The 25,044-nt window shown below is 46.6% G+C and overlaps 4 protein-coding genes across 9 annotated transcripts in view; 3 read left to right on the forward strand and 1 right to left on the reverse strand.

The window, feature by feature from the left end:
* znf365 (zinc finger protein 365) overlaps positions 1–19,858 on the forward strand; it is a 33,217-nt gene extending 13,359 nt beyond the window's left edge. The window contains exon 7 of the transcript XR_005894892.1: positions 19,827–19,858. The gene's annotated coding sequence lies outside the window, so the exon portion shown is untranslated. The remainder of the gene's footprint in view (positions 1–19,826) is intronic.
* adob (2-aminoethanethiol (cysteamine) dioxygenase b) lies at positions 633–16,475 on the forward strand. 4 transcript variants are annotated; one of them, XR_005894893.1, is made up of 3 exons: positions 633–958; positions 1,427–3,819; positions 16,465–16,475. XR_005894893.1 is itself a non-coding variant. In XM_041049597.1 (2 exons), the coding sequence occupies exon 2, from the start codon at positions 1,586–1,588 to the stop codon at positions 2,363–2,365; it is 780 nt and encodes a 259-aa protein (XP_040905531.1). In that variant the 5' UTR covers positions 633–969; positions 1,427–1,585; the 3' UTR covers positions 2,366–4,312. The 4 variants fall into 4 exon arrangements, 3 of the variants coding, with proteins under 3 accessions (XP_040905531.1, XP_040905530.1, XP_040905532.1); XM_041049597.1 differs by lacking the exon at positions 16,465–16,475 and having other exon boundaries at positions 633–969; positions 1,427–4,312; XM_041049596.1 differs by lacking the exon at positions 16,465–16,475 and having other exon boundaries at positions 1,427–4,312.
* On the reverse strand, positions 5,766–7,751 carry LOC121189459 (early growth response protein 2b-like). The gene is made up of 2 exons (XM_041049591.1): positions 7,577–7,751; positions 5,766–7,385 (listed from the first exon to the last, which is right to left on the reverse strand). The coding sequence occupies exons 1-2, from the start codon at positions 7,749–7,751 to the stop codon at positions 6,316–6,318; spliced, it is 1,245 nt and encodes a 414-aa protein (XP_040905525.1). The 3' UTR covers positions 5,766–6,315.
* Positions 14,899–24,948, forward strand: kif11 (kinesin family member 11). Of its 3 annotated transcripts, none has more exons than XM_041049585.1 (27): positions 14,899–15,086; positions 15,223–15,416; positions 16,007–16,136; positions 16,427–16,524; positions 16,719–16,797; positions 16,923–17,108; positions 17,485–17,609; positions 17,808–17,898; positions 18,198–18,343; positions 18,956–19,052; positions 19,214–19,309; positions 19,477–19,565; positions 19,866–19,953; positions 20,361–20,434; positions 20,569–20,683; positions 21,080–21,151; positions 21,555–21,690; positions 21,873–22,045; positions 22,207–22,332; positions 22,566–22,721; positions 22,881–23,020; positions 23,201–23,361; positions 23,455–23,573; positions 23,698–23,920; positions 24,048–24,211; positions 24,404–24,514; positions 24,662–24,948. In XM_041049585.1, exons 2-27 carry the CDS (start codon positions 15,343–15,345, stop codon positions 24,773–24,775), a joined length of 3,183 nt encoding a protein of 1,060 aa, XP_040905519.1. In that variant the 5' UTR covers positions 14,899–15,086; positions 15,223–15,342; the 3' UTR covers positions 24,776–24,948. The 3 variants fall into 3 exon arrangements, with proteins under 3 accessions (XP_040905519.1, XP_040905518.1, XP_040905521.1); XM_041049584.1 differs by having other exon boundaries at positions 14,900–15,086; positions 15,308–15,416; XM_041049587.1 differs by having other exon boundaries at positions 14,900–15,086; positions 15,308–15,416; positions 24,665–24,948.
* Positions 24,949–25,044: the final 96 nt, after the last annotated feature.

Below are 25,044 nucleotides of genomic sequence, written 5' to 3' on the forward strand. Positions count from 1 at the left end.
GTCCAGGTCTGGGGGGGCCCTGCAGGTCTGGGTTGGCCCTGCGGGTCTGGGGGAGCCCTGCAGGTCTGGGGGGGGGGCTGCAGGTCTGGGTTGGCCCTGCAGGTCTGGGGGGGCCCTGCAGGTCTGGGGGGGGCCCTGCAGGTCTGGGAGCAGCACAGCTCTGTTCCTCGGCCCCGGACCCTGATCACTCAGAACAACAGCTCTTTGTGTTTCTGTTCTTTTCTTCTTCTGTCACTGCAGTAAAACATCGTGTTAGCCGTTTGTTCAGTGCTGTTTAATCAGACGCAGTGTCAGCGTGTGAGCGGGGCAGTGTTCTCAGGATTGTGTGTCTTTGTGTCTCAGCTTTGTTGTTGACTTTTCCTTTCACTGTCAGCGCAGCGGAGACATTACACATGCTGACTGTTTGTATTTGATCATAACTGGGGACAGAGAGCATTAAGTTAAATATTCCGTGGCATGCTGGGTAATGTAGTTCATCCTCTGGGCAGTTGTTTGAATCGGAGGTTAATGTGTTCACTCAGAGTCGGATCATCGTGATCGTATGAAGAAAAGTGACAACAACCATCCCAACTCCGCTTCGTCAGTATTGGAATTAAACAGTTTACTGTAACTGGGCGCAGCAGTGATGGCCGAGCGGACTACGTATCCCACAATGCACGAGGTGTAAAGTGTAACGTGCAGACTGGTGCGGACGTGTTTGACAGTTCTTCAAAAATGGGGAACTGAAGTGAAAAAGACGGAGCGACGCTGAGTGAGGTTCGCCCTGAAACCACCCCCACATCACCCCTCCTCCGCCCGGTGCCTTTCTAACGCGAACCCTCATGTGTTCATCGGCGGAGAAGGCGAATGAATGAACACGTGAAGGAGCAGAAAACAGACGGTTTCCAGCGGCCAATGAACGTGGTGTCAGGCTGATCGAAGACAGGGGAAAAGAGCCGAGGTCCCACTCTGTCCTGAGGTGTGGCGCAGGTTTGCTGCCCTTCAGACGTTTCACGCGTAGTTTACTTTTCTTCAAATTATATTTGAACATGACATTGTGATATCTGAGCAGTTTAGATGAACATATTCATGGATGGATTGTGAGATGCCTGAGCACCGACGTGTAAAAGGCCCCCACCCTTCAAAGGGACGAGGCTCAGAGGATTGAGGTCGTTCGGGATCTATTTTCAGTCATTTTCTGTCTTTGTGTCTGTAATTTGTAGGTTTTTCGTCATTTGATTTACTTTTCAACAAGAAATATTAACAGTCACCCCACATGCAGGTTCTGGCCCCGGGGCTTCAAGGGGGTCAGGGGTCCCTGGGCCAGAAGCAGGTAGACCCCTCAGCCTGAAAACCCTCCCTGTCTGCCTTCGTAGCGTCTGTCATTTTTCATACTGATAAAAATATTTTTATATTTATCTTCTATTTATGTTTCTTGTGAATTCAGACTAATTAAACAGCACGGCGTCCCAAAGGGCCTAAAATCCGAGGACGAAGAATGTCTGCGGAGTGAGTCATCGCTGTGACAGACGATCTTCGGAGCTAGCCAGAGGCCACAGCTAACGATCGTCCAGCGGAGCCCGGACAGCCCGTTTCTCGTGTCGGTATGATGCCAGGCGACGGCAGCATGACCTCCATCGTTCAGAGAATCGCCCGACAGGCCCTCGTCACCTTCAGGAGCCCGCCCCGGGTCGGCGAGGACGCCGGTAAATCCTTCCTGGAGAACCTCGGTAAACTGAAGAGCCTGATGACGGAAGTGCAAGCCGCGGACCTGAAGCTCGTCCCGCGGAGAGCCGACGACAGCTCCCCCGGTGTGCCCTCTCCGCCCCCGTACCACCACGGCGCGCCCCCGGTCACCTACATGCACATCTGCGAGACGGACCAGTTCAGCATGGGGGTATTTCTGCTGAAAAGCGGCGCCTCCATTCCTCTGCACGACCACCCGGGGATGCACGGCGTGCTCAAAGTCATGTACGGCAAGGTCAGGATCAGCTGCTTCGACAGGCTGGAGCGGCCGGCCGGCAGCACGCAGGCGGCGCCGCCGCTTCCCGCGGCCCATATGGGCGCTCTGCGGCGCTCCGTGCTCCGCTCCACCGGGGAGTACACGGCGGAGAGCGGCCCGTGCGTCCTCTCCCCTGACCGGGACAACCTGCACCAGATCGACGCCGTGGACGGCCCGACGGCGTTCATGGACATCCTGGCCCCGCCGTACGACCCGGACGACGGCAGAGACTGTCACTATTACAGGGTTCTGACAGAAGCCGAGGTTCAGACCACGGAGCAGACGGAGCAGAAGGAGAAGGAGGTCTGGCTCATGGAGATCTCACAGCCTCCGGATTTCTGGTGCGGAGGGGAGCCCTACCCGGGCCCGGAGGTCTGCCTCTGATCCACCTGACTCACCTGCGGCCTCAGAATGTCTCCTTTTCTCGGGCTGGTCTGGTTTGTAGACCCTGTAGTGGCACAAGGTCGGACACGGTTGGACAGACTGGGCTAAATGAAGGAGAGTGTGATTCACAGGGTCAAACCCCGGGATTCATTTCAGACCAGGCAGAGCAGGTTTCCCTTTAGAGAAACGGTACAGCTCGACACCAGGTGACCTCAGCGACAGGTGCCGTTTACAGTTCTGCACAGGTGGAATACAACAACTCAAGTTTCCACTGGGCTCCGAGCAGAACAGGACCCAGCCAGTCCAGAGATCCCTCTGTGTGTCTGCACTGAGGACGTTAGAGTCAGGAAACAGATGAGTGGCTCGCTTCCTCATCATCTTCTCCTCAACTGTTTTCAGTTTTTAGAATTAAATCACATTTCCAGGATGCATTTGGTCCTTAGAGGGAGGAGACTTTTCAGGAGCAGCTAAATGTAAAGGTGTAACCAGGGAAAGTGTGTGTGTGGGGGAGGGGGGGGGGGGTATGTGTCAGAGGTTTGCTTCCTGCTGGGGTCACCTGTTGTCGACTGCTCAACAACTATGAAGACAACAAGCCCTAAAGGTTTTCTGCTCTGAGCTCAGTTTGATCACATGTGGACAGATTTAGTTTTTCATCGGCCTAAAAGGTTAAAAACTGAAAATCAGAACGATGTGAACAACAGGCTGAAATAAGACCCCGGGAGGGTTTTTTTTTTTTTTTGCATGAGTAATGCCAAGAAATGACAACTTGATGATGTGCAGGGTGCTAATGCTGCGTTCCAGAAAAGTCGGGAAATCTGAGTTTGCTGCTGGCATCTTAGCCGGAGTCATTGCCTCCACTTTTGATTCCAAGATGCAAAGTTCGGGCAAGATTTCAGAGAAGTTGAAGCATCACACAGCAGTGCTTCGAATGACCTTTACACTACATTTCAGCTTCTAGTGTTGCATGGCCTTCAGTCTAAAGGAAGTGCTTACTGGTGGTACGCAGCTCTTATATGAACAGTTTCCGTCCTATTTATCCGAAATATTATCTGTTGCATGAATGATGCATTCATAAAACACTGAAACATAACGTCTGGGTTTATAATGTGCTTGCTGAGAATTCCAGACTTCTGACTGCTTCTTGAATGCAGCATTAAAAGCCAGTCTGTCCTGAGCCCAGTTGGACCACAGAGGGACCGTGTCCGTGTCTTTTAACCGTCTTCCTGCTTCAGGCTTTGTGGTGTGTGTTTGTTCAGATGGAGATGTGAGCCTTCAGGTCTCTGCTGACGTGGTTCGGACTCTACGAACTGTCTGCCTGCCTTCTGTTTCTTCGGAGACAGTTTGCTCCTCAGGACTGTGTTTGTGATTTGTGATTGCTGACTGATTCTTCAGGTGTGAAGGACGTGCACTAAATCAGGCTTCGCTGCTCAGTGACCACAGAATAAGGATCTGAAGTGTGTGTGTCCCAGTTTGAGGTGGGACTGAATCAGGATTTCATGCTGTTGAAGGTTGTGTTTGTAATAAAGTTTAAAGAGTGAACAGTGATTATTAGCAGCTCAGACTGAACAAATCCTCTGCTACTTAAAATCAGCATTTACCTGTAAAGTAACACTGGTTCATGTCGGCGGCTTCATTCAAACGTTATGTGCACTACAGGAAAATGATGCTAACTCGATGCAGTGTGGGAAGTTAAACTGTTTGAAATGTGAAACGATAAATTTCCACTGACTTTTATTTCAGAGATGAAGAATAAAAACTTGCAGTTCAGGTCAGTGAGTGAGACCAACCTGCTCTGTGCTGTGTCGCTGTGGGAACGGAGACTCTTTGAATCAGGCCTGAGTCTACAGCAGATGCTCGTAGTTAAACGAACAGTGGCTGTATCCATGTGTTTCGCCTGTAATGAAGATTTTCTGTCTGTTCATATAAAATGTGCTGTTTATTTTTGCCTACATGCGTCTGCTTCGTTCACGTCCTTCACACAGCAGCTGCTGAACCATTACTCTGTGTAAAGTTCTCTGCAGAGAGGAGCATTATGGGTAGGTGTAGGCTGTAATACCACAAACTGGCCGCTGGGGGACATGTGTCTGGGAAAGTGAACGACAAAGACAGACAGTGACGGTGGTCGTCTGCGTTCAGAGAAATAAAAAAACTCCAGTTACATTCACACTTACACTAAACTGGGAAAACAGAAATCAGCCAAAAGCACGTTACAGTGGTCGGGCTGGTGTGTCCACATACTTTTGGCCTCATAGAGTAATTTAAGTACCTGAAAATGTTTTAAAGTGGGAAGAGCTCATGAGAACTGATGCTAAACAAATCAAATGGAAGTCTGAACATCTACTGTTGAAGATCATGTGACGTGATCGAAAGCTCCAGAAGAAATGTAGATGTTTTTAGATGTAGATTCACCAGCAGCTGGATGTGAGAGCCAAAATAAAGAGCAGCAGCGACGAGCAGCCACACCAACCGAACAACATTTATTTGCATCGACAAGAAGCATCAGTCCAGCAGAAGAAAAGCTTTAGTGCTCGACTTGTTTGCATAAAAATTTTCAAAACACAAAAACAGAACTTTTATTCGTCCAGTGACTCTTTCTCTTTCTCTCCATTTCACATTCATCAGGTAGAAATGCTGGTCAGATCTTTACGAGTGTCAACAGGTGTGTGAAACACCTGGAAACATCCAAAAATAAAAATCTATCCAGAGAGTAAACAGATTATCAGGCTACAGTCTCATAAAAACCCCGAGCATGTGACACGAGCAGTGTGGAACAAACCAGTGTCGACTCCTCATCAGGCCCGTTAGTAAAACTCTGACATGATACAAAACCTGGTTTAAAAAAGGCTCCATTTTGCTGCACTCAGCCAATGAAGTTTTCTCTAAGTTTCCCACCTCAGCCCCGCCTTATGTCTGACACCCCACCCCCCCATATGTTCATATGTTGCAGGGCGACATGTTACAGCACCAACAGTATAAAAACCACCACCATCATCAGTGATCTTCAGTCTCTGGCCTCACAACAGTACAGCACACACACACTGACTGTGTGTCTGTCTCCTGTAAAACCTGGAAATCATCCTTCAGCTTTGACACAAGTTCACATCTCCACCATCAGCCAGAGGAAGCGAAGGTTCCCAGCTCACCACCATCAAATCAGAATTTACAGTGTGGTGATGGTCAGTGATGGGGTGAGTCCTAAATTTCATTTTCCTCACTGCAAACATTTTTTTTTTTTTTGTTTTCAAGTGGAACAGTGTTTTTGTTTTGGACAAAGGGCAAAGTTGAAGTGAGGCTCCAAAAATCCCATTTGATTCCAGTGAAACTTTCATTTTTCTTAAAATAGATTTTGTGCATTTCACTGCAGCTGAAAGCAAACCACCCACAGCTGGAGGCTGTGCAGTAAAAACCCTCCTGCCTCTCAGATTCAGCTGACTTGCAGGATTTTGGTTCCGTCTTTGCAGCCTGAACTGTGACTGAATCCCTGAGAGCTTGAAGCACAGACCGTGAACACAACACTTTGCCACAGAGCTCTGAAGCTGTGAGCTGTAGCATCTCTGTCACACATTCTGTAACCGACTGTGTTTTAAAGAGCACTGACACCTGATGCTTCACATTCAGTCCTACAAACCAAACTCCCTTTACATTTCGCTGAATTTAACGCCAAAACGTCCAGCTTTGATCTGATGTGGCAAATCGTTTGTGGTAATAATCTGGACCAGAGAGGGATGAGTGAGGATTCGTGTTTTAGCTGATGTGATAAATAATGAAGGGATAATCAAACACACTCCCTGATTCTGAAGATATGGCTTCTTCGCTTTTCTGAGAGCAATAAACTACAAGATAAAGTCTGGGATCTGGGAGGAGGGGGTTGGGGGGGCAGGATGTGGAGCCCAAAGCTCGTGTTCACATCAAGTTTACATTCAGCAGCGTGGGGTCGAGCGCGGTGAGGATTAGGACGCAGAGGACTTTTTCTCCTTCTGCCGCAGGTGAATCTTCATGTGCCTCCTCCTCTCGTCGCTCCGGGCGAACTTCCTCCCGCACTGGTCGCAGGAGAAGGGTTTCTCCCCGGTGTGAGTGCGGATGTGGGTGGTGAGGTGGTCGCTGCGGCTGAAGTTCCTCATGCAGATGCGGCACTGGAAGGGTTTGTGCCCTGTGTGGATGCGCAGGTGCCGGCTCAGCTCGTCCGACCGGGAGAACCTGCGGTCGCAGCTCTCCGCTGGGCACGGGTACGGCCTCTGGTGGACGGGCGTCTTGCTCGGTCGGTTCGGGTACTTCCTGGGTCTCAAGATCGGCCTGAGAGGGAGGTTCTGGTGGCTGGGGAAGGCGGCGGCCATCGGACCTTCGGAGGCCGACGAGGGCGCACCGAGCGTAAAGTTCCTGATGGTGTTGAGAGGCGTGAGAGGCGGAGGAACCCTGAGGGAGTCCAGCGGGTACGAAAGGGATTTCCTCTCCGGGAAAGCCGTCTGGATGTCCCTCTGGCAGCTCTGCTGGTAGAAGCCTCCGTACTCGGGCATGATGGAGAGCAGCGCGGCGCCGTCCACAGTCGGTTTGGGCGCGGAGTTGTAGGACGGAGGCGGGTGGTAGGACACGGCGCAGGTGGACGTTGCCAGGTAGCTCCCTGCCGACTGGTCTTGGTAGATGTCCCCGCTGCAGGAGTAGGAAGGAGCCGGGTGCGGGTGCGGGTGAGGGTGAGGGGGCGCGTACATGTGGCTGATGTCCGGCTGGCCGTGCGCCATGGCAACGTCCCCCGCGTCCGCTGCGTCACCTCCTGCTCTTCCTGCGTAAATATCGGGAGATGCTGGAGGCGATCCAGACACAGTGGCCGGGCCCGGGGTGGCGATGTCCGCGCTGACCACGTTGATGATGTCCCCCGGCGTCCACGGTCCCCCTGCACCTCTGGAGTCCACAGAGAACTTGCCGGTGAACGCCACGGGGTGCGTGCGTAAAGTTGCCACGTACTGCGCCAAGTCGCCGTGGAGAGGCAGCTCAGGTGCGCTCTTCTCGTCGAACAGAAGAACACCTGAAACACGAGGAACAGTGCAGTCCGTCAGAGGGATCGCAGACCGGAAATAAAGGTTCACACTAACATCTGATGCCATGTTTGGCACCTTACAGAAAAATCACGACTTCATTACCCACATCATCTCTCACCTACCGTATCAATACAGATATTTTCCACTTTCATCCAAACCAAATGACACAAATTCTTACCGCCTTCATTCTCATCGGGTTTCCCTTCATGCTCTTCTTCTCCTACAGCCTCTTCTTTAAAAACAATGGAGCTGTGTGAAGGCAGCCCCCCCTGCGCCGTGTACACATCTTTAGGAACACTGTCTACAACGCTGCTGAGAGACGCAGAAACCTCGTCAGCTATTTTCGCGGTCATTCTGTCTCAGAGATGGAGATGAGGCGCTTTAAAGTGATGATGTGTTTAAGTCAGTTTTTCCAGTCCGCTGTCGGACTGAATCTCAAACATGATGAATATTTTCCCTCATTTTGTCTGTTCCGCCTCTCATCTCCTGTAAATAGCTCGTGGATGGTGCAGTATGGTTATGAAGGGAATCTCTAGGTGTCACGTCATTTGCCAAATATGGACTTGGATCTGGAAAAAAAAGAGGGAACTCCAGAAATAGGTCTGGTGGAGTTTTTCGTGACGAAACGTGGCAACAATCAAGATCCGCGCACCTTCGAGTTTAAAGGAAAATACACAAAACTGTCAACACAATAAACTGAAGTTTGTGATCTTATTTCAACACAAACATCAGCACGTGCTTCGTGCAGCTCGCGCCGTCTGGGAAAAAAAAGAAAGAAAAAAAAAGATGCTTCATTCGGAATTCCGGTCACACTTTGTCCATAAATGGATTCTCCGATGAGGTGAGAGGATCCCTGCCTGCTTATATGGCTGGTATCCGGGTTGTTGTGTTACATTGTGTTGTCTTTGTGCCAGATGAGCCCACACACTGACTCCACAGACCCATTTGTTTTCTCTCCTGCCTTGTCAGGAACAGATTACTGCTCTGACTTGCTATTGTTGGGCCGTTGCGTTAGATGATGTGATGAGTGAGAGAAGAATCATTTGATTCTTTGGCCTGAGGAGTTGGTTGGATTGGAGAGTGATGACAGAGCCTGAGGTTTGGAGGTTTAAATATACAGACACGTCTCATTAATCTCACTGATTTAACGGAAATCTGAAAGTTTTAAATCTACTTTCTTTTCTTTCTTATGAATAAAGAGCGTCAGGTCAGGAGCTCGTCTGTCTCCAACTGTGGTTCAGTCTTTCTCTAAAATCAGGAAACAAACAGACTCAAACTCTTTGTGCGTTTTCATTCCAGCTGTGGAGACTATCCCAGCATCCATTGCTCCAAAAGGAGGGAAACACACACAACATGTTATCAGTCATCACACAGGCAGACGCACACATCATGTCTGACAAAGATCCCTGTTTGTAGTAAGTCCAGAAATACTCCGTGAGCGAATGTAGTTAGTTACTTTCCAACACTGCAAACACCTGGAAACACACAAACACACTGATGAAGCTTCACTATCTCAACAGTTACTGGCCACGTTTCTATGAAATCCCAGCAGATATTCACAGATATTCATTGTCCCCAGAGGATGAACCGCTCTGATCCTGGACACGAGCTCTGGTGTTTAACAGGAAACTCAGACTGGATCCATCAAGGTGTTTGAGGTGTAAACGTTTGAGCATATTTAAACTGTGACCCTGCGTCTGTTTGATCGGTTAATGTGCTGATTAGAAAGACGACGAAGCTGCAGCCTTCTGCTGCGTCTCTGAGCCGCAGAGACGAACAGAGCGAGCAGGAGGACGGCAGCTCTCCGAGCCTTTTGAACGCCCACACTTACAAAAATGTTGGTGTGTATTGTCGTTGTGTGGCGAACCGCCCACCCTGTGGCAGATGGGGGTTTGGTTGGTCCATGCGCACACACACAAACACACACACACGCACTGCAATGAACAGACATGAGCTTAGGAAACACAAAAACACTCCCACACATACATGCATGCACACACACACACACACACACACACAAGTACACACTTTTACTTTCTCTCAGTGTAACTCACACACACACACTCACACTCTTAGTGAGTCCATGTAACAAACACACACACCAACACACACTTTCTCTGTCAGAATCTGTCGAACAAACACAAACCCACTCACACAAAATCTTTCCTTTTCCTCACACACACACACACACACACACACACACACACACACACACACTGCTCCGTGGGGACGGTGCCCTGCTTGCACCCTTCGCCCACGCTCCTCCGGGCCGCTGAGGCTCTGGGGGTTTTTTGGTTTTGTGTTTGGTGGCTCGAAGTGTCAGCCGGGGGTCCGGCGGCTCGGCAGACCCCACCACGCCGATTAATCATCTGTCATCTGTGGTTTTTGTTAATATGGATCTTTGTCTTGGTCCTCAAACGATGCCTGGGTCGGGCCGCCCGGCCTGCTTACCGCCTGCCACCCTCTTTTCCATTTCTGCAACCAAACGTCACAGAAAAACAACAAGAACAAGCAAACTGCAGATTTCGGAGGCTTTTTCTCTCCACGTCGAAGGTTTTCAGCAGCCATCGTCTGCTGCTCGAGCAAATGCTGTCGCCTTCAAACCTTCATACTCACAGCTCATTTCTGTCACAGTTACAGCAGGAGGAACAAAGCACCAGGCGGCTTTTCTTTGCTAACGACAAAGTCATTTGAAAACTTGCAGCTCAGCCTTCTCACTTCTGTGACACGACGCTGCTCATTTTTCTCATTCCTCTCATGCTAACTGCTGCTAGCTGCTTCACCAGCGATCCACTCTTTACTAACACGTCCCTGGGATTTAGAAAAACATTCAGTCATAAAAAATCTCCACTGATGTCTCTCTTCGGGCCTCAGCAGACTTTGTTGACATTTATCTGCCTTACTTTACGTAATTTATTATTTTAAGCGCCAAACATGTCAGTTTAAATGTTTTGAACTGACTTTTAATAATGAATCCCATCTTCTTTGCTGCTGCAGCAGTTTTTCCTCATGGATCTGTAGAGTTCCATCTTTGTTTTCACTTTGACTTTGTGATTTGTGCGTTTGAATGTTTTACAGATTTCTGAAATCCAGTCAGGTGGAATCGCATTTTCAGCAGAAGCTGCTCAGACTTTAAATAAACACCATAAATCATCTGGATTTTCTGCTGCCATTCACATCACAACACATCGGTCTTTTAAACAGATGGTGACTCACGCTTCTCCTGGTCTATCCTGCTGCACACGCTGGAAATTTAGGTTAAAACTGAGAATTCAATTATGAAGCAGTACAAATAAATGTTTGATAAATGATTCACTGAGGCCTTAAAGTACCTAAGACTCTTGCATGAAAGCACCTTAAGATTTAACTGATGTTAACCCAGTAGGTGTTGTTTAATTTGGCGAAGGGAAATTCCAGGCCTGGTTCAGACAAACAAATAAACCTAAATCATTCTGATATGATCGTGTTCTTTCTGTTAAAGCAGTAGGTGTTTCTCAGATTTCTCATTTTGGAATAACATTCTCGAGCAGCCTGCGGATGAGTCAGGGTTTTGGAGGTTTAGGCAATGAACCCACTAACCAAGCCATCAATAGAAGCGATTGCATATTCATGGGAAATGTATTGACTGCTGAGTGTCGGATAATAGACAGGCACATCAATGACCGCGGAGCTGCGGTGAATGGCTTCAACATTATCTCTGGGACCCAGAATGTGTCGTCGGCTGATATCCAATGAGGATAATTAGCTTTCTGAGGGATCAGGTTTCAAATCGCTTCGATAAAGTTTACGAAGCCAAAGAACCAAAGGTGGAAGAAGCCGTGACATGTTCGGACATTATCCAATAAAATCTGTGGCATTTCCCTTTTGCATTATTCGAAACTTTGAAAGCACAAAATGAAAGAAAAACAGAGAATAATCTGTGGACGAGTGGACGAGTGTATCTGCCCTTCACTTTTCTTTTACACTAACTGACAGATGACAGAAAAGTCCACGTTTAACATTTCGTTCTATAGAATTTTGTCACTAAAATAGGCATAAAAATGAGAAGATTATGAAAGCAGAGGCGATAATTAGGCTGCGACCACAAAACTCTGCAGATTTTCCTTCAGGTTTTACTATAATTTTGTTTTTAAAGCCTTTCGTACTGTTTCCACGTTGGACTGTTGTTTCTTTTTCAAAATTTCTTTTACCAGCCAAATTCTCAACTTTGCAGATGCAAATGCATTAAATTTAAACAATTTATGCACATTCATATGAAATTTCCAGATTAAAAAATCTAAAAATTTGGTAATGAACCATTATTTTCATCAAAGATTCATCTGCTGATTGTTTTCTGGATTAATGATTTAATCTTTTTGTCCGTATTTTTCCAGAAAGAAAAAAAATGTTGTTCAGCAGTTTAGCCTGAAAATGGACTGAAATGATGAAGCACTTATAAAGAGAAATGTCTAATTTTCTGTCAGTCGACTAATTGATTAAGTGAATAATCGTTTCAGCTCCACAGTAAATCAAATATCCGCTCTCACAGGAAGCTGTAAATATAAAGTGTAACTAACAACTCATTTCAGGCTTTTTGCCTCTGGCGTCTTCATAGTGAAGAAATCTTGGAGCTGCCATCAAGCTCAAGGAAACAAACTGCAGCGACACATATTTTATGAAGCCTGAAACTGAAGAAAAGCTTTACAAATAACTTTGGTTATCGCTATGTTTTTGCATTATTTGCCTTTACTGGTAAAACACTGATTTAAACTGTTTCCAGGTTTAAATGTTATTTAAACATTTGGACATTTCTGGATCTTTCTCTGCAACACAAACACACAAATACAAAAACTACACATCGCACTAATTAATGTTAATAAAACAAGGATTAATGCATGTAAATGTTGGTCATCAGAAGACACAGAACCATCAGTGAATGAATGAATGCATGTTTGTGGTCTGTTCTCCATCTTTTCGATGTCAGACAACATGATTTGTTCTATAAATTAATACATATAAAGATATTTATCAGCACAAATTGCTGTATTTGTCTTCATGATGTGAAGTTAGTCTGTGGGTTTACTCTCTACGACCTCCCAGCTTATACACAACTAAAGTGGATTTACACTCTTATGTGACAAATATCAAAATCACTTCAAACCTGCAGGGAAGACCAATCCTCCTTCTCCTCCGTCAGGGGTCCCACCAAGACCACGTCCACCGGGCCTCGTTCCAGAGAGATGGATGGAGAGACAGAAAGAGAAGGACCTGAGATGTTTCCTGAGACAAATGCCGCCCAACGTTCGTCCGTGCGACCACAAAGTTACCCGCTCCTCTGGGTTTCTGGCTTGTCCCCGGAAAGGGTCATCATCACCCGGGGTCTGAGTGGGCTGGCAATGACAAATAGAGAGAGAGAGCAAGAGAGAGTGAGAAGGAGAGAGAGAGAGAGAGTGTGTAGGGGGGAGAAACAATACAATTGTTCCCTCCTCACGTTGCTTCCACCCTCGCAGTTAAAATTGTTATGGTAATGAAGTGGATTTTTTGCTGGACAGCAGATTGTAACACAGAGATGTTTCTTTGACTGGAAGTGGAGGCCGGAGGTGTTCGGGTCAGCCAGAGAGCCCTGCCTCACCCTGGAGCAAGGCAGCTGCTGCTCTGGACACGAGGATGATGATGCTGGTGGTGGTGATGATGGTGATGATGATGATGATGATATGGTCAAACACTTTAAATATTAAAGTAGAAGTTTTGTTGAAAAAGTGAAAAGTTTGACCTGATGGTGGCGACAGATGCTCACTTCCATCCCTAAAACCACACAACTTGATCCAGCAGCTGAAGGCCATTTAAATCCCTATGTACTGTAATGTACTGTACTGTAATATAATAATAATACACATAATAATACACGATATTAAAGCAGCTATAGTCAATAGTTACAGATCAAATGACAACGTGAAAGGCGTCTCTGTTCGTGATGAACCTACAGAGAATTATCGGCTGAATCTGCAGCTGCTGTGAGTTTCTGACTGATTTTAACAAAATTTCCAGAAATTCAGCAAAGTTTCCAACAACTACTGTTACATAAAATATTAAGTTCAGTGCATTTAGATCAACATGAGGCGAATTCAGTTCATTTCACCCCATGTGCTGCGTAATTTGTTCCATGTGAAAGTAGGATAATAAGAAGGACTGCGTGTCCATGGTGTTCGTTCACAGATATCTGTGAGAGGGTCTGTGGGGAGAATCACTGAGGCCTTAGTGTGACAGTAAATTAAAAACCGATGCTACTGTTCTACCTGTTCTACAAGGTATTTTAACTAACTGTAGACATCAGGTATCAGATACATTCATAAAACAGAGAGTACTGAATCAGGTGAGGTCATCACCTTCAGCTGAAAACACACATGTGAACGTGGCTGTTTAAACAAACTGAGGCAAACAAGGCAACTGATGGTGTAAGAAAACAGCAAAAAGCTGATTTTTTTGTTTTGTGTATGTTTGTGTACGTGTGTGTGTGTGTGTGTGAGTGTGTGTGTGTGTGTGTGTAAGGGGTTGCCAGAGCAAAAAGGGCAACCCCCTCGTCCCCTTCAGGGGGCTGAGTGGGCGGACGGTCCAGATGGATTGCTGCTCGCCACTGGTCACATCATAAACCTGAAACAGACAAAGTGCATGAATGTACAAGATACTTTATTATTTGGCTGTTTTTTTTATTTATCACTTTATTTGTTGTTAGTGACTGAGGTAAAGCATTTGAATAGTGTTGTTTTGTTTGTTTATTTTGGAGAGACAGGCGGTTTTACTGAAATCACTCATCTGAACACTTTCAGGTCCTTTGTGTATTTGTATGATTCTGTATTTATGAACATTGAACAGAAAATCACTTATTTAAATGAGAATTCTTGTCACTGTGTTTGGATCCACTCTCCTTCCATAAAGGAACAGTAGCCACAACAATTTAATGAAAATTAGAGAAAATAGAAATAAATGAAAATAAGATTAAAATACATACACGTGTACATACACGTTAAATACATGTATGAACATATGAAATAGGTAATAAAAGTATAATACGGTGTTAAACGATTTTCTTATCAGAACCACCCAGACTCCAAAAACAATACAGAGCAGTTCACTTCCCATTATAGTCTGCGGTCTGTTTATGACTCATCATTTTAGTCTTTTATTAAATATTATTGCATCACTTGTTTGCAGAGAAGCCTCGTCCACAGGAGGAAGGTTCGGAGCCTGAGCCCGGGCGGCCCGGGCCGGGCCTCTGCGCCGTCAGCCCGGACGGACCAGCGGGTTTCACGGTAAACGAGCGTCGCTGTTACCTGCGCGCGCTCCTCGGCGGATAATCATTTAAAACCTCTCACATGAAACGGAGCAATGTCTCCATCTGCTGCGGCAACTTGGCCAGTTATAATGTTGTAACCTCCCGTGATGCCCCGCGCCAACGGCGTCACGTGTTCATCATGGCCAATGGCGTCGTTTGTTTGGCCGTTACTCTCCCGCTATTGGTCGATCAAAATTTAAAAGTACTGTTTGAAAAGTTTCTCTGCGGAGGCTTCAGAGCGCCACAGACTTCGGGACTGAGCCGTCGGAGGAGGAATTAGACGTTAAATAAATAACCTGTACATCATTTCACCGGTGGAAACAACAAACGGAATACGTTGTTAAAGGAGAGGAGGATTCGTGTACACCGTCACACGGTGAGTTATTTCAGATTAGCGCCGAGTACAGTTTGGCTAGCTTTAGCTAATAAGCTAATTTGTCGTTAGTTGAGTCGTTTCTTTCTCTCACAGCTTTAAACGGTGACTAAGCTCTGTCGGTGTTATATGTCAGCAGCCGTGAACAGTGACTGAAAACCGTCTCAGGAGCGTGGTTGTGTTTACGTGCTCATCTGAAGTGTGTAGCTTGACGGTGTTCCCAGATTAAACCCGCGGAGGAGAGCGTCTCTCTGCGACCATGGCTTCACACAACCACAGCGGAGTTAAACGGGAGGAGAAGGGGAGAAACATCCAGGTCGTCGTCAGATGCAGGTAATGGACAGAAAACCGATTTTCCTACATGTCGGTCTGGGATCCAGGTTTCAGTACCTGCTTCTCCGTGTGACACACAGGGTTTAAATCTGTTTAAATTAAACTGTGTGTAACGTGGCGGACATCTTGTGTTTCTAAATGAGTTTTTCAAGCTTGCTGTAGGCAGTGTTAATTTGGCTGGCAGAAAAATCACCAGCACTGTTGTCCCAGACCTCTGACTTTATCCACCCATGTTCTGCTGTTTGTACAGGTCATTGGTATAAATGATATTATTGGGGATGAATAAATATCCCCAATAATAAATATCTGGATTTTATCGTCTCTGCTATGACTGTGACACCTGTATTAAACTGCAGTCAGTGTGATATTACAACTCCTAAATTTAACTTGGTGAATGCCTCAGAAACTCAGTGTACAACCACTGTGTTCTGCATGTTGTTTTAATAAAAAAATTAAAAAGAATAATGGACCTGCTGCAGAAATGTGTTACTGAAACAGCCTTCTTCTCTTTTTGTGTCTGTCGTTTGCTGAGCATCTGAAAGATAAAACCCACAACACTTACTACTGCCTCTCCTGTGCTGCACTTTCAGACCTTTTAACACAGTGGAGCGTAAGTCGTCCTATGGCGTCATCGACTGTGATCAGAACAGGAAGGAGGTGATTGTGAAGACGGGAGGGATGAACGATAAGGCGTCACGAAAGACCTACACATTTGATATGGTGAGTGGATGCAGACGTTCAACATGCTGCTTCTGTCTTTATCGTGATTTATTTAATAGCAGCTTGCTGCTGCTGTTAAGAATCCATGTTGTTTTTTTTGGCTGCTGTTTCGTAAATCAAATGTCAGAAAACAGTGAAAGATATCTGCTGTAATTTCTCTGCAGCCTAAAATAATGAGTCTTCTAATGCCTTGTTTCTGCCAGACCAACAATCTAAAACCCCCAGATATCCAGTTTAGTATGAGGTTAGTATTCTTTTTATTCAGTTTTTCTAATGTAATCTTTCCTCAGGTGTTTGGTCCGGCTGCCAAACAGATCGACGTGTACAGGAGCGTCGTTTGTCCCATTCTGGATGAAGTCATCATGGGATACAACTGCACTGTCTTTGCGTAAGTTCTCTGCAGCTTAACCTATAAAATAACATCAACAAATCTTCATTTCTGCTCTGAACCGAGTCTGGGTCGGTGACGGTAATAAATCAGTGATGTGATTAAATCTAATTATTTGTGTTATTAATATAAAAGCTGGAGTTTTTATTGAAATAGAAGATGAGAGACTGTCCCCTCTCTGCTGTCTCGTTCAGCTATGGTCAGACTGGAACAGGAAAGACGTTCACCATGGAGGGAGAGAGGAGTCCAGATGAACAGTTCACCTGGGAGGAGGTGAGTCCAGACTCTTTAAAGGGGACTCTGATGTATTTCTGCTCCCTGCTTTTTTGCCGGCACTGACACGATCTTTATACAAGTCTGTTTCTGTTGGAATAAACACGATGAATTGTTGTTGTCAGGACCCTCTGGCCGGTATCATCCCCAGAACGCTGCACCAGATCTTTGAGAAGCTCTCTGAGAACGGCACCGAGTTCTCCGTCAAAGTCTCCCTGCTGGAGATCTACAACGAGGAGCTGTTTGACCTGCTCAGCCCCAGCGAGGATGTCAACGAGCGGCTGCAGCTTTTCGATGACCCACGCAACAAGGTTACTGTCGAACTGTGTGGTCCCAAAAAAAAAACCCAAATCAATCAATAAACATCTGCATTCACGATCCCAAGATATGTCATTTGAGAGACTCCTGTAGTTCGTGCAGCGTTCAGCTCAGTGCTCTGGCTGAACTCTGTGTTGCTTCTGCATTTTTAAAGGAAAACACTGTGGGATTTCCTTATTTTGCTTTTCCTCTGGACCAAAACAATAAAAATGTATTTTACTAAATGTGAAGCTTCTTTAACGGAGCACAGTGGATACAGATCCATTAAAATGTTCCCTGTTCAGCTGCAGTGATGGTCCTGCAGAACGAATGGGGATGTTGCTGCTGGTTTTTCACCCTGTGTTCTGACGACTGTGTTGTGTGTTGCAGCGTGGTGTAGTGGTGAAGGGTCTGGAGGAGGTGACGGTTCACAACAAAGATGAGGTTTATCAGATCCTGGAGAGAGGATCAGCCAAGAGGAGGACGGCCTCCACGCTCATGAACGCCTACTCCAGGTGCACGTCAGGAGGAAGCTGTAGTGCGATCGCACGTTGTCATGTGTTTTCTGTTTCTGTTTTCATAGTGGCTGCTGCAGTCACAGGAACAGCTGTGGGCAGTATTTACTACCTCGGCTGGTTCGTTCACAGATTTCAAACTTCACACACTTTGTGTTTTTTTTTTTTTCTCTCACTGTTTCCCTGTTTCGTCTGCAGTCGCTCCCACTCTGTGTTCTCGGTCACCATTCACATGAAGGAGATCACTCTGGATGGAGAGGAGCTGGTGAAGATCGGCAAACTCAACCTGGTAATAACCTCAGTGTGAAGAGCTTTAAAACAGAAGTCAGTAATGCTGAAGTGATAACTGTCCACAGTCATCGATCAGTAAGGCTTCTCATTAATTACTTTGCTGAAAACGATGCAATGATTAGTCAAACTAAATTTATCTCTTCTGTTTTTTGCATTTTGTAGATTAAACAATCTGCAGGTTAATCAGTAACTAGTTAGTTACAGTCCTACGGCCACTTAACTAAGATTAGAGTGTTTGTGAGGTGTCACCTATGAATGTTACTGCAGTCGAGCACTGTAAACGTCTCTCCCCTCCAGGTGGATCTGGCCGGCAGTGAGAACATCGGGCGCTCAGGTGCGGTGGACAAGCGAGCTCGCGAGGCGGGAAACATCAACCAGTCTCTGCTGACGCTGGGCAGAGTGATCACTGCTCTGGTGGAGAAGAGGCCGCACGTCCCGTACAGGTAGTGTGTGTGCCTGTGTGTCTGTGTATGTGTATGTGCATGTGAGAGCGGCTCTGTCCTGTGAACATGTTATATTTCCTTTTTAAACACTGTACAAAAACCAAACGTGTAAAGTTGTGGTTTCTTGCTTCTGATCAGGAAATAGTCAAAACCCTCAGTTCAGCCACAGCTTATCGTTTTTACCCTGACTGTTGTTTCTCTGGCTTCTTTTTATTCTCTGTAGCTCTTTAACATATTTAACGAGAGCAGAGGTGCAGATCTGTGCTACAGTCAAATGTTGGCTTTGAATCTTGTTGTTTACTGCTCGACATCTTGTCTTTTAAGTTGTTATTATACTAGTACGGCCCGACTTCTACTGACAGTGACGTTTAGGAGTTTGAAAAATCAGATTTACTCACAGGGTCTGATACAGAAGACTTGTTTTAAATAAATGTAACTACGTGTTAAGAACATATTACAGTGTAAAAGCCAGTTTGCCAGTTCTCTCTGTGGGACAAACTATGTAACAGCGACACTGTACTGCAGTTTCTTCAGCTGACATACAGACAGATACAGATACACCAGCCCGGCCGACTCACCGGTCCACACTGACTGTGTGTTCTCTTCCTACAGAGAGTCGAAGCTGACAAGAATCCTGCAGGACTCACTGGGAGGACGAACGAAAACGTCCATCATCGCCACAGTGTCGCCTTCATCCAGCAACCTGGAGGTACGTCCCGCTGTCTCTGTGAATACACGCTCACTCTGCTCTCTGAGATCAAATGTGTTTGTTTTAACACAGCTTGCTTATGAAGGTTTTAAAGTTCAGACGTCACACAGCTCCAGTGCACTTCACTCCTCTGACTCTGGATGTTGTTTCTCTCCGTGCAGGAGACTCTGAGCACGCTGGAGTACGCGAGCAGAGCCAAGAACATCATGAACAAACCTGAGGTCAACCAGAAACTCACCAAGAGGACGCTCATCAAGGTAGACGAGTCTGAGTAGAGCCGAGCTTCCTGTTCACGCCTGTTTGTGTTGGTGTGAAATCAGGCTCAAAGGGAAACGACTCGCTGATATGTCAGAAAACATCTTTGACTCGAACGACACGTTTCGACATCCTGAAGGAAAATGTTGATTTGTCTCCGCCTGTTCAGGAATACACAGAGGAGATTGAACGTCTGAAGCGTGACCTGGCCGCCACTCGAGACAAGAACGGAGTTTACCTGTCTGCGGAGAACTACGAGTAGGTCGCAGGAAGAACACAGAGGGGTCTTTTAGTTTTACCAGTTAAACTCGTGAGCTAAGGATTTCGTTTCTGGCCTAAATGCATCAGGAAAAAAATAATTCAACAAAAAAGTTTCAGCAGAGTACGAATTTTATCTGCGTAGAAAAATTCTTTATAGAGAAGACTCAGGCTGATGTATGTCTTTATGGGCAGTTTAAAAAGTATATTTATTTTTTGGTCGTGTACAGTCGCCTGTGGAGATGGTATGTAACAGATGAGCTGTGTGTGTGTGTGTGTGTGTGTGTGTGTGTGTTTCAGGGGTATGATGGTTCAGATCTCCGCTCATGAGGAGCAGATAGTAGAGTACACTGACCGGATCGCTGCCATGGAGGAGGAGCTCAGGAAGGTAGAGTCTGACTTTTCCTCTCACAGGTTTATTACTCAGAACTTATTATTATTAATAATAATAATTGTTATTACTCAGTGTTGCAGGTTGGTGCAGAGAGTTGTCACGTTATGGAAACTGAATATTTTCAGGGTTTTAGATTGAAGCAGGTGAAACCAGTGAACTGAAGACATGAATGTGGCCTCTAACAAACTTTTGGGCAGATGAGATGATTGAAAAGGTTTTATCAGTGTTTACACCATGAGCATGTTGACGTGTGAATAATATTCATGTGGCTGACATTCACACTTTCACACAGGCTCGTAGAAACCACTTGGCTGCTTGTAAGAGGAACTCAGATCTGTTTCTCGTAGCCGCCATTGTTTCTGCCTGTACCAGCTGTCCTCACACTTTGTCCCTCTGTGCAGGTGACTGAGCTGTTTGAGGACAGTAAAACCAGACTGGAGCAGTGCACTGTAAACCTGGATGAGAAGCAGCAGAGGTGATGATTACCCCCACCCCCCCCCCCCTCCCCCGCCCCCCCCCCCCCTCCCCCGCCCCAGCTAAGCTTGACAGATAAAAACACACAGAGTAAAAGAAGAGCCCTCTGGACAAACGGTTGCTTGCTGTTTTCAGGCTGGAGGAGACGAGCAGAGACCTGCAGCAGACCAAACAGAAGCTGAGTCAGGAGGAGTTCATCTGCTCGGAGCTCACTTCAGTCCAGGAAACCCTGTACGACACTGCTGGACAGGTACAGACTCGCTTTACTGAGGCCGACTTCACCACGACACACGATGCTTGAATTTACATGACAGGAGCGAACGTGCCGGTGTTTCTGCTCTGATGCTTCGTTAACTACATGCAGATCTTGGCTGGTTTGGTTTGTTTGCCGTCATTTGTTCCTCTTTTCTCTTCTTGTAACTTTCCCTGTGTATTAATAATGAATGCTGCGTGTCACTTCCTGTTATGCTGCTGTGTTTGGACCAAACTTCCCCCACTGGGAGATTTTTTACCTCGTTTGCATTCTGCTGTTTAAAAATAAAACCTGTGCCAGCAACAGTTCCATCAGTCTGAACATGAGATGGTCAGACGTGTCTGAACCGTACCGCTGAGCTTTAACCATGTGTTCTGTGTTTCCTCCTCTCAGCTGCTGACCACAGTGCACGCCAGCACCAGTGATGTATCAGGTCTCCATGACAAGCTGGACAGGAAGAGAAAGGTCACACAGTGCACAGATATCATACACTGAATGATTACCGTCAGACTTCCTCGTGTTTTATAGTATGAATATATGAATATTATCTGAGCCCTCAGTAGGTCAGGGGTCATGTTACACCGGGGATCAGATGTGAAGTGTTTTACAAACTTCTGTAACCGTGGACAAGCATCACACAGGAGTCGAGTCGTTCCTTGATAATTATTTCAAACGTTGACGATTATTTTATTTCTGTGGCTCAGATTAATCGACATCAGTTTGGCTCTGACACTGAGTCTAACTTAACACCTGATTTATGTTTGACTGAGCGATTGAAGGATGACTGTGTGTGTCGCTGTAGACCTGCATGAACATCAGTCGGATGTTGCATCAGGACTAACAGACACACACCTGATTGAAATTACAGGTGGAGCAGCACAACAGGCAGATCCAGCAGAGTTTTGCTCAGCGTATGGAGGGAGCGTTCAGCGCCATGCAGCGCTGCGTCCAGCAGCAAGGAGCCAAACACCACCACATGCTGAGCAGCTATTCACAGGCCGTCGGTAAGATCGGAGAGCTGCAGTGTGCGTTACAGCCACGACACGACGCCGCTGGACAGAACAAACAACACACTGATGATTTAGCTTTGCTGAGAGCGTTGACAGTAGAGGACGTGGACATGTAAAGTTGTTGTTGCTTTTATAGGTTCTCTGATCCGTGTCTCTGCCCGTTTATTCCTCTGCAGATGGTTTGCTTGTGATGAACGAGGCGGCCCTGAATGGAGCTCTGACCACCGTGGAGTCCTTCGTGGGTGGAGTCGGACAGCTGGTGGCCGAGGGCGTGGCTCGCTGTCAGGAGAGAGTGCAGCAGCAGGAGACGCTGTGTCTGCAGGACAAGGAGAGTCTGCTGCAGCTGCTGGTGAGGACCGGACCGCCCGCTCAGTGACAGTTTAACTGAAGGTTGATGTGTTTGGTTTGAAGCTGCTGTTTTCCTCAGACTTTGATTCCTGACAGGCTGAGTAATCGCTCGACTTCTTTCCTTCATTTGAGTTTTTTGTGCGTGTTTTTGTCTGGATGCAGGAGGAGCATCGGCAGGACATGGAGGAGGTCTTAGTGGTTCGGACTCTGATGGGTTTATCAGCTGTGAAGGAGCTCAATGACTCTCTGAGAGCGTCGGTGGAGACGCAGCGAGCTCTGGCCGACAAGGTCAGTACATGACTGTGTTTGTTTTATACCAGTAACACACTTAAATGTGTGAGTGTTTGATAATGTCTTTATCTGGAAATGCTTCTCTTCCAGAGATATCTCCTGTTCGTTGTGTAACCGTTACACACAAAGTTGTTTATTTCAAAGTAAAACGATGTTACTTATGCTTTTCATCACCAGCGATGGTGTCCGACATGTACCTCCGTATCACTCTGATCATGTTCCCCTCTCAGGTGGAGGCGATGAAGGAGATGGGTGTGTTTTTCAGTGGCCTGGTTCAGCAGCTGTCGGGGCTGCGTGAGGCCACCGTGCAGAGTCTGAGCGCCCTGCAGGCTGAACACCACAAGCTGGAGGACGAGATCCGACAGGCTCAGGAGAGACATCAGACGGTAAGAGCTGATCTGCAGCACCCGAGCAGGGACTGCTTCTTCTTTCTCTTTGTCCAGCAGCTTCTGTCCTGGTTGGGTTTGAATGTATGATGAAAAATCAGGGTGATTTGATCTAAGTTCACAGTTCACTAACATCATCGCTGTGCTTCCTTCTGTCAGGGTATGAAGCAGACCATCCAGTGTCTGCAGGACCAGCTCAACCTGCTGACCATGGAGACCCAGAGGGACTACACAGACCTGCGCTCGGCCTCCAGAGCTCTACAGAAACCTGTACAGAGCCTCCAGGAGAACATCAGCAGGTGAGACAAGGACAGACGAACAGACGTTCACCTGCAGGGTCTCTCTCTCAAACGTCTCTGTCAAACGTCAACGTTTCAAAATCCTAGAACAAAGAATGAAACACGTTTGTATTAAGTTTTGAAATGTGTTGAATATCCATTTGTTTCACATTGTCACCATCTTGTTTGTGGTATGTGCAGTGGCTGCAGTACAATAGAGCACCAGGCCTTGACCCAGGCGGACCTCCTCTCCTCCTCCTCCTCCTCCCTCGCCTCTTCGCTGCGACTGAACGCCGACGAGAGCCGGCAGACGGTGGAGGAGCTGACGGACTGCTGCTCCCACCTCCACAGCTCTGTGTCCGGTACCAGACTGATTATTTCTCCACTTGTCAAGCTTAAACTCACATCTGCTGTGCATTCAGTGTAAAGTTAACGCTGCTGATGTGTGACTGCAGGTCTGGTGGAGCGTGACCTCCAGTGGAGCGCCAGAGCCAGAGAGCACGCAGAGACCCGAGCCCAGGAACACCTCTCTCTGATGAGGAAGAGTTCCACTGAAGCTCAGACCCTGCACCAGGTAAAAAAAAAAAAAAAAAAAAAAAAAAAAAGAAGAAGCTGCTTGATTTCTTTCGATGAGACCATGAGATGTGAGAGGAGCTGGTACAGAAACACATCGTCGAAAATCTCCATGTCTCTTCCAGAGCGTCGCGACGTGCTGCACCGAACAGCTCCACAAAGCCAGGGACGAGCTGTCGTGCCGGCAGGAGGAGGCGAAGCGTGCTCTGATGGCCATGCAAAACCAGACCTCCCAGGACCGGACTGTCCTGGACCAACAGCGGGCTGAGCTACAGGACCACATGGAGACAAACCAACAGCTGGTCAGCGGCTTCCTGCAGGATGAGCTGCAGCAGGATGTTTCCACTGGTAAGTGATTCACCCTGCGTCTTTTTTTTTTTTTTTTTTTTTTTTTTTTTGTGTATTATTATTATCATCATGTAGTATACAGAGTCTTGTTCTCAAGTCACAAACCAGTTGCTGCTGTTGCCTTCAGGTGCCACCCCTCAGCGTCGGGAGTTTGTGTATCCCAGGCAGCTGGTGAAGTCGCGGCGCCGCAGCGAGCTGCTGGAGAGCCTGAGGAGGCAGCAGGAGGAGCTGCAAGCCGCAATGGAGGAGGAGGAGCCAGAGGAGGAGGACAAACACAGCCAGGTTGACCACGTACGTCATTGTATTTTTGTTTTTCCTCCCAGAGGCAGTGACACACATTTGAATCTGCCTCTGCAGTGTTGGACACAGGATGATTCCTCCAGTCGTTGGGTTAAATGAACCTCACTTAATATTTAATAGGCTGATTCTGCAGTCCTCTATTAATTGGTTCATTTTCACCTTGTTCCTCTTCGTTGTGTGTAGGACTCTCTGGAAGATGAGCTGAGTACCTGTAATGAAAGTTTGGCCACAGAGCCGTCCTTCATCGACGAGAACCTCGTCTTCAACGAGAGCAAACGCGTTCCCTTCTTCAAGGTGAGTGGCAAGAGTATTAAAACATATCTGGCATTCGTGATGTCCTGTTCTTTCTAATGAAAAGTAAAATCAGGCTTTAAGATTTTTTTCTGCAACTGACAAAAATAACTGAATCTACACTGTTGTAATTTCCCCTTTTCTTCCCAGCAGAAAAAAGGTGGTAAGAAGGAGACAAAGATCCCCACCAGGCCAAAAGGCTCCGAAAATGAAGCTGCATCAACGCCTCAGAAATCCAGACTGCCACTCCGCTGCCAGAACTAAATCTGTTAAAATATACCTTTAAATTCTTATTACTGCTCAGCTCTTTCTAACATTGTGAATCTCTTTGTCTTTTAAACATTAGGATGCTGTCTCATGAACTGTCACTTGTTTTAGTACCATAGTTGTCTCAACATTGTCGGGTTGCTTGTAAAATTAAAGAAGTTTATACTTGTTTTATTCTTTTGTTTGGTTGTTAAATTTGAGTAGAAAGCAGCGAATGAGCTGATGAACAGAATTCATCATGTTTGTCCAAAAATAAGGAACTAAGA

This window comes from Toxotes jaculatrix, chromosome 11 (genome assembly GCF_017976425.1).
Source record: "Toxotes jaculatrix isolate fToxJac2 chromosome 11, fToxJac2.pri, whole genome shotgun sequence".
Classification (NCBI taxonomy): domain Eukaryota; kingdom Metazoa; phylum Chordata; class Actinopteri; family Toxotidae; genus Toxotes; species Toxotes jaculatrix.

Bases quoted from the DNA above. Each gene is read 5' to 3' on its own strand.
- adob (XM_041049597.1), top strand. From the start codon at position 1,586: ATGATGCCAGGCGACGGCAGCATGACCTCCATCGTTCAGAGAATCGCC.
- LOC121189459 (XM_041049591.1), bottom strand. From the start codon at position 7,751: ATGACCGCGAAAATAGCTGACGAGGTTTCTGCGTCTCTCAGCAGCGTT. The intron at 7,386-7,576 runs GTAAGAATTTGT...CTCGTGTTTCAG, and splicing joins ACCCGATGAGAATGAAGGCG to GTGTTCTTCTGTTCGACGAG.
- kif11 (XM_041049585.1), top strand. From the start codon at position 15,343: ATGGCTTCACACAACCACAGCGGAGTTAAACGGGAGGAGAAGGGGAGA. The intron at 18,344-18,955 runs GTAGTGTGTGTG...CTCTTCCTACAG, and splicing joins AGGCCGCACGTCCCGTACAG to AGAGTCGAAGCTGACAAGAA. The intron at 19,954-20,360 runs GTAGAGTCTGAC...CCCTCTGTGCAG, and splicing joins TGGAGGAGGAGCTCAGGAAG to GTGACTGAGCTGTTTGAGGA.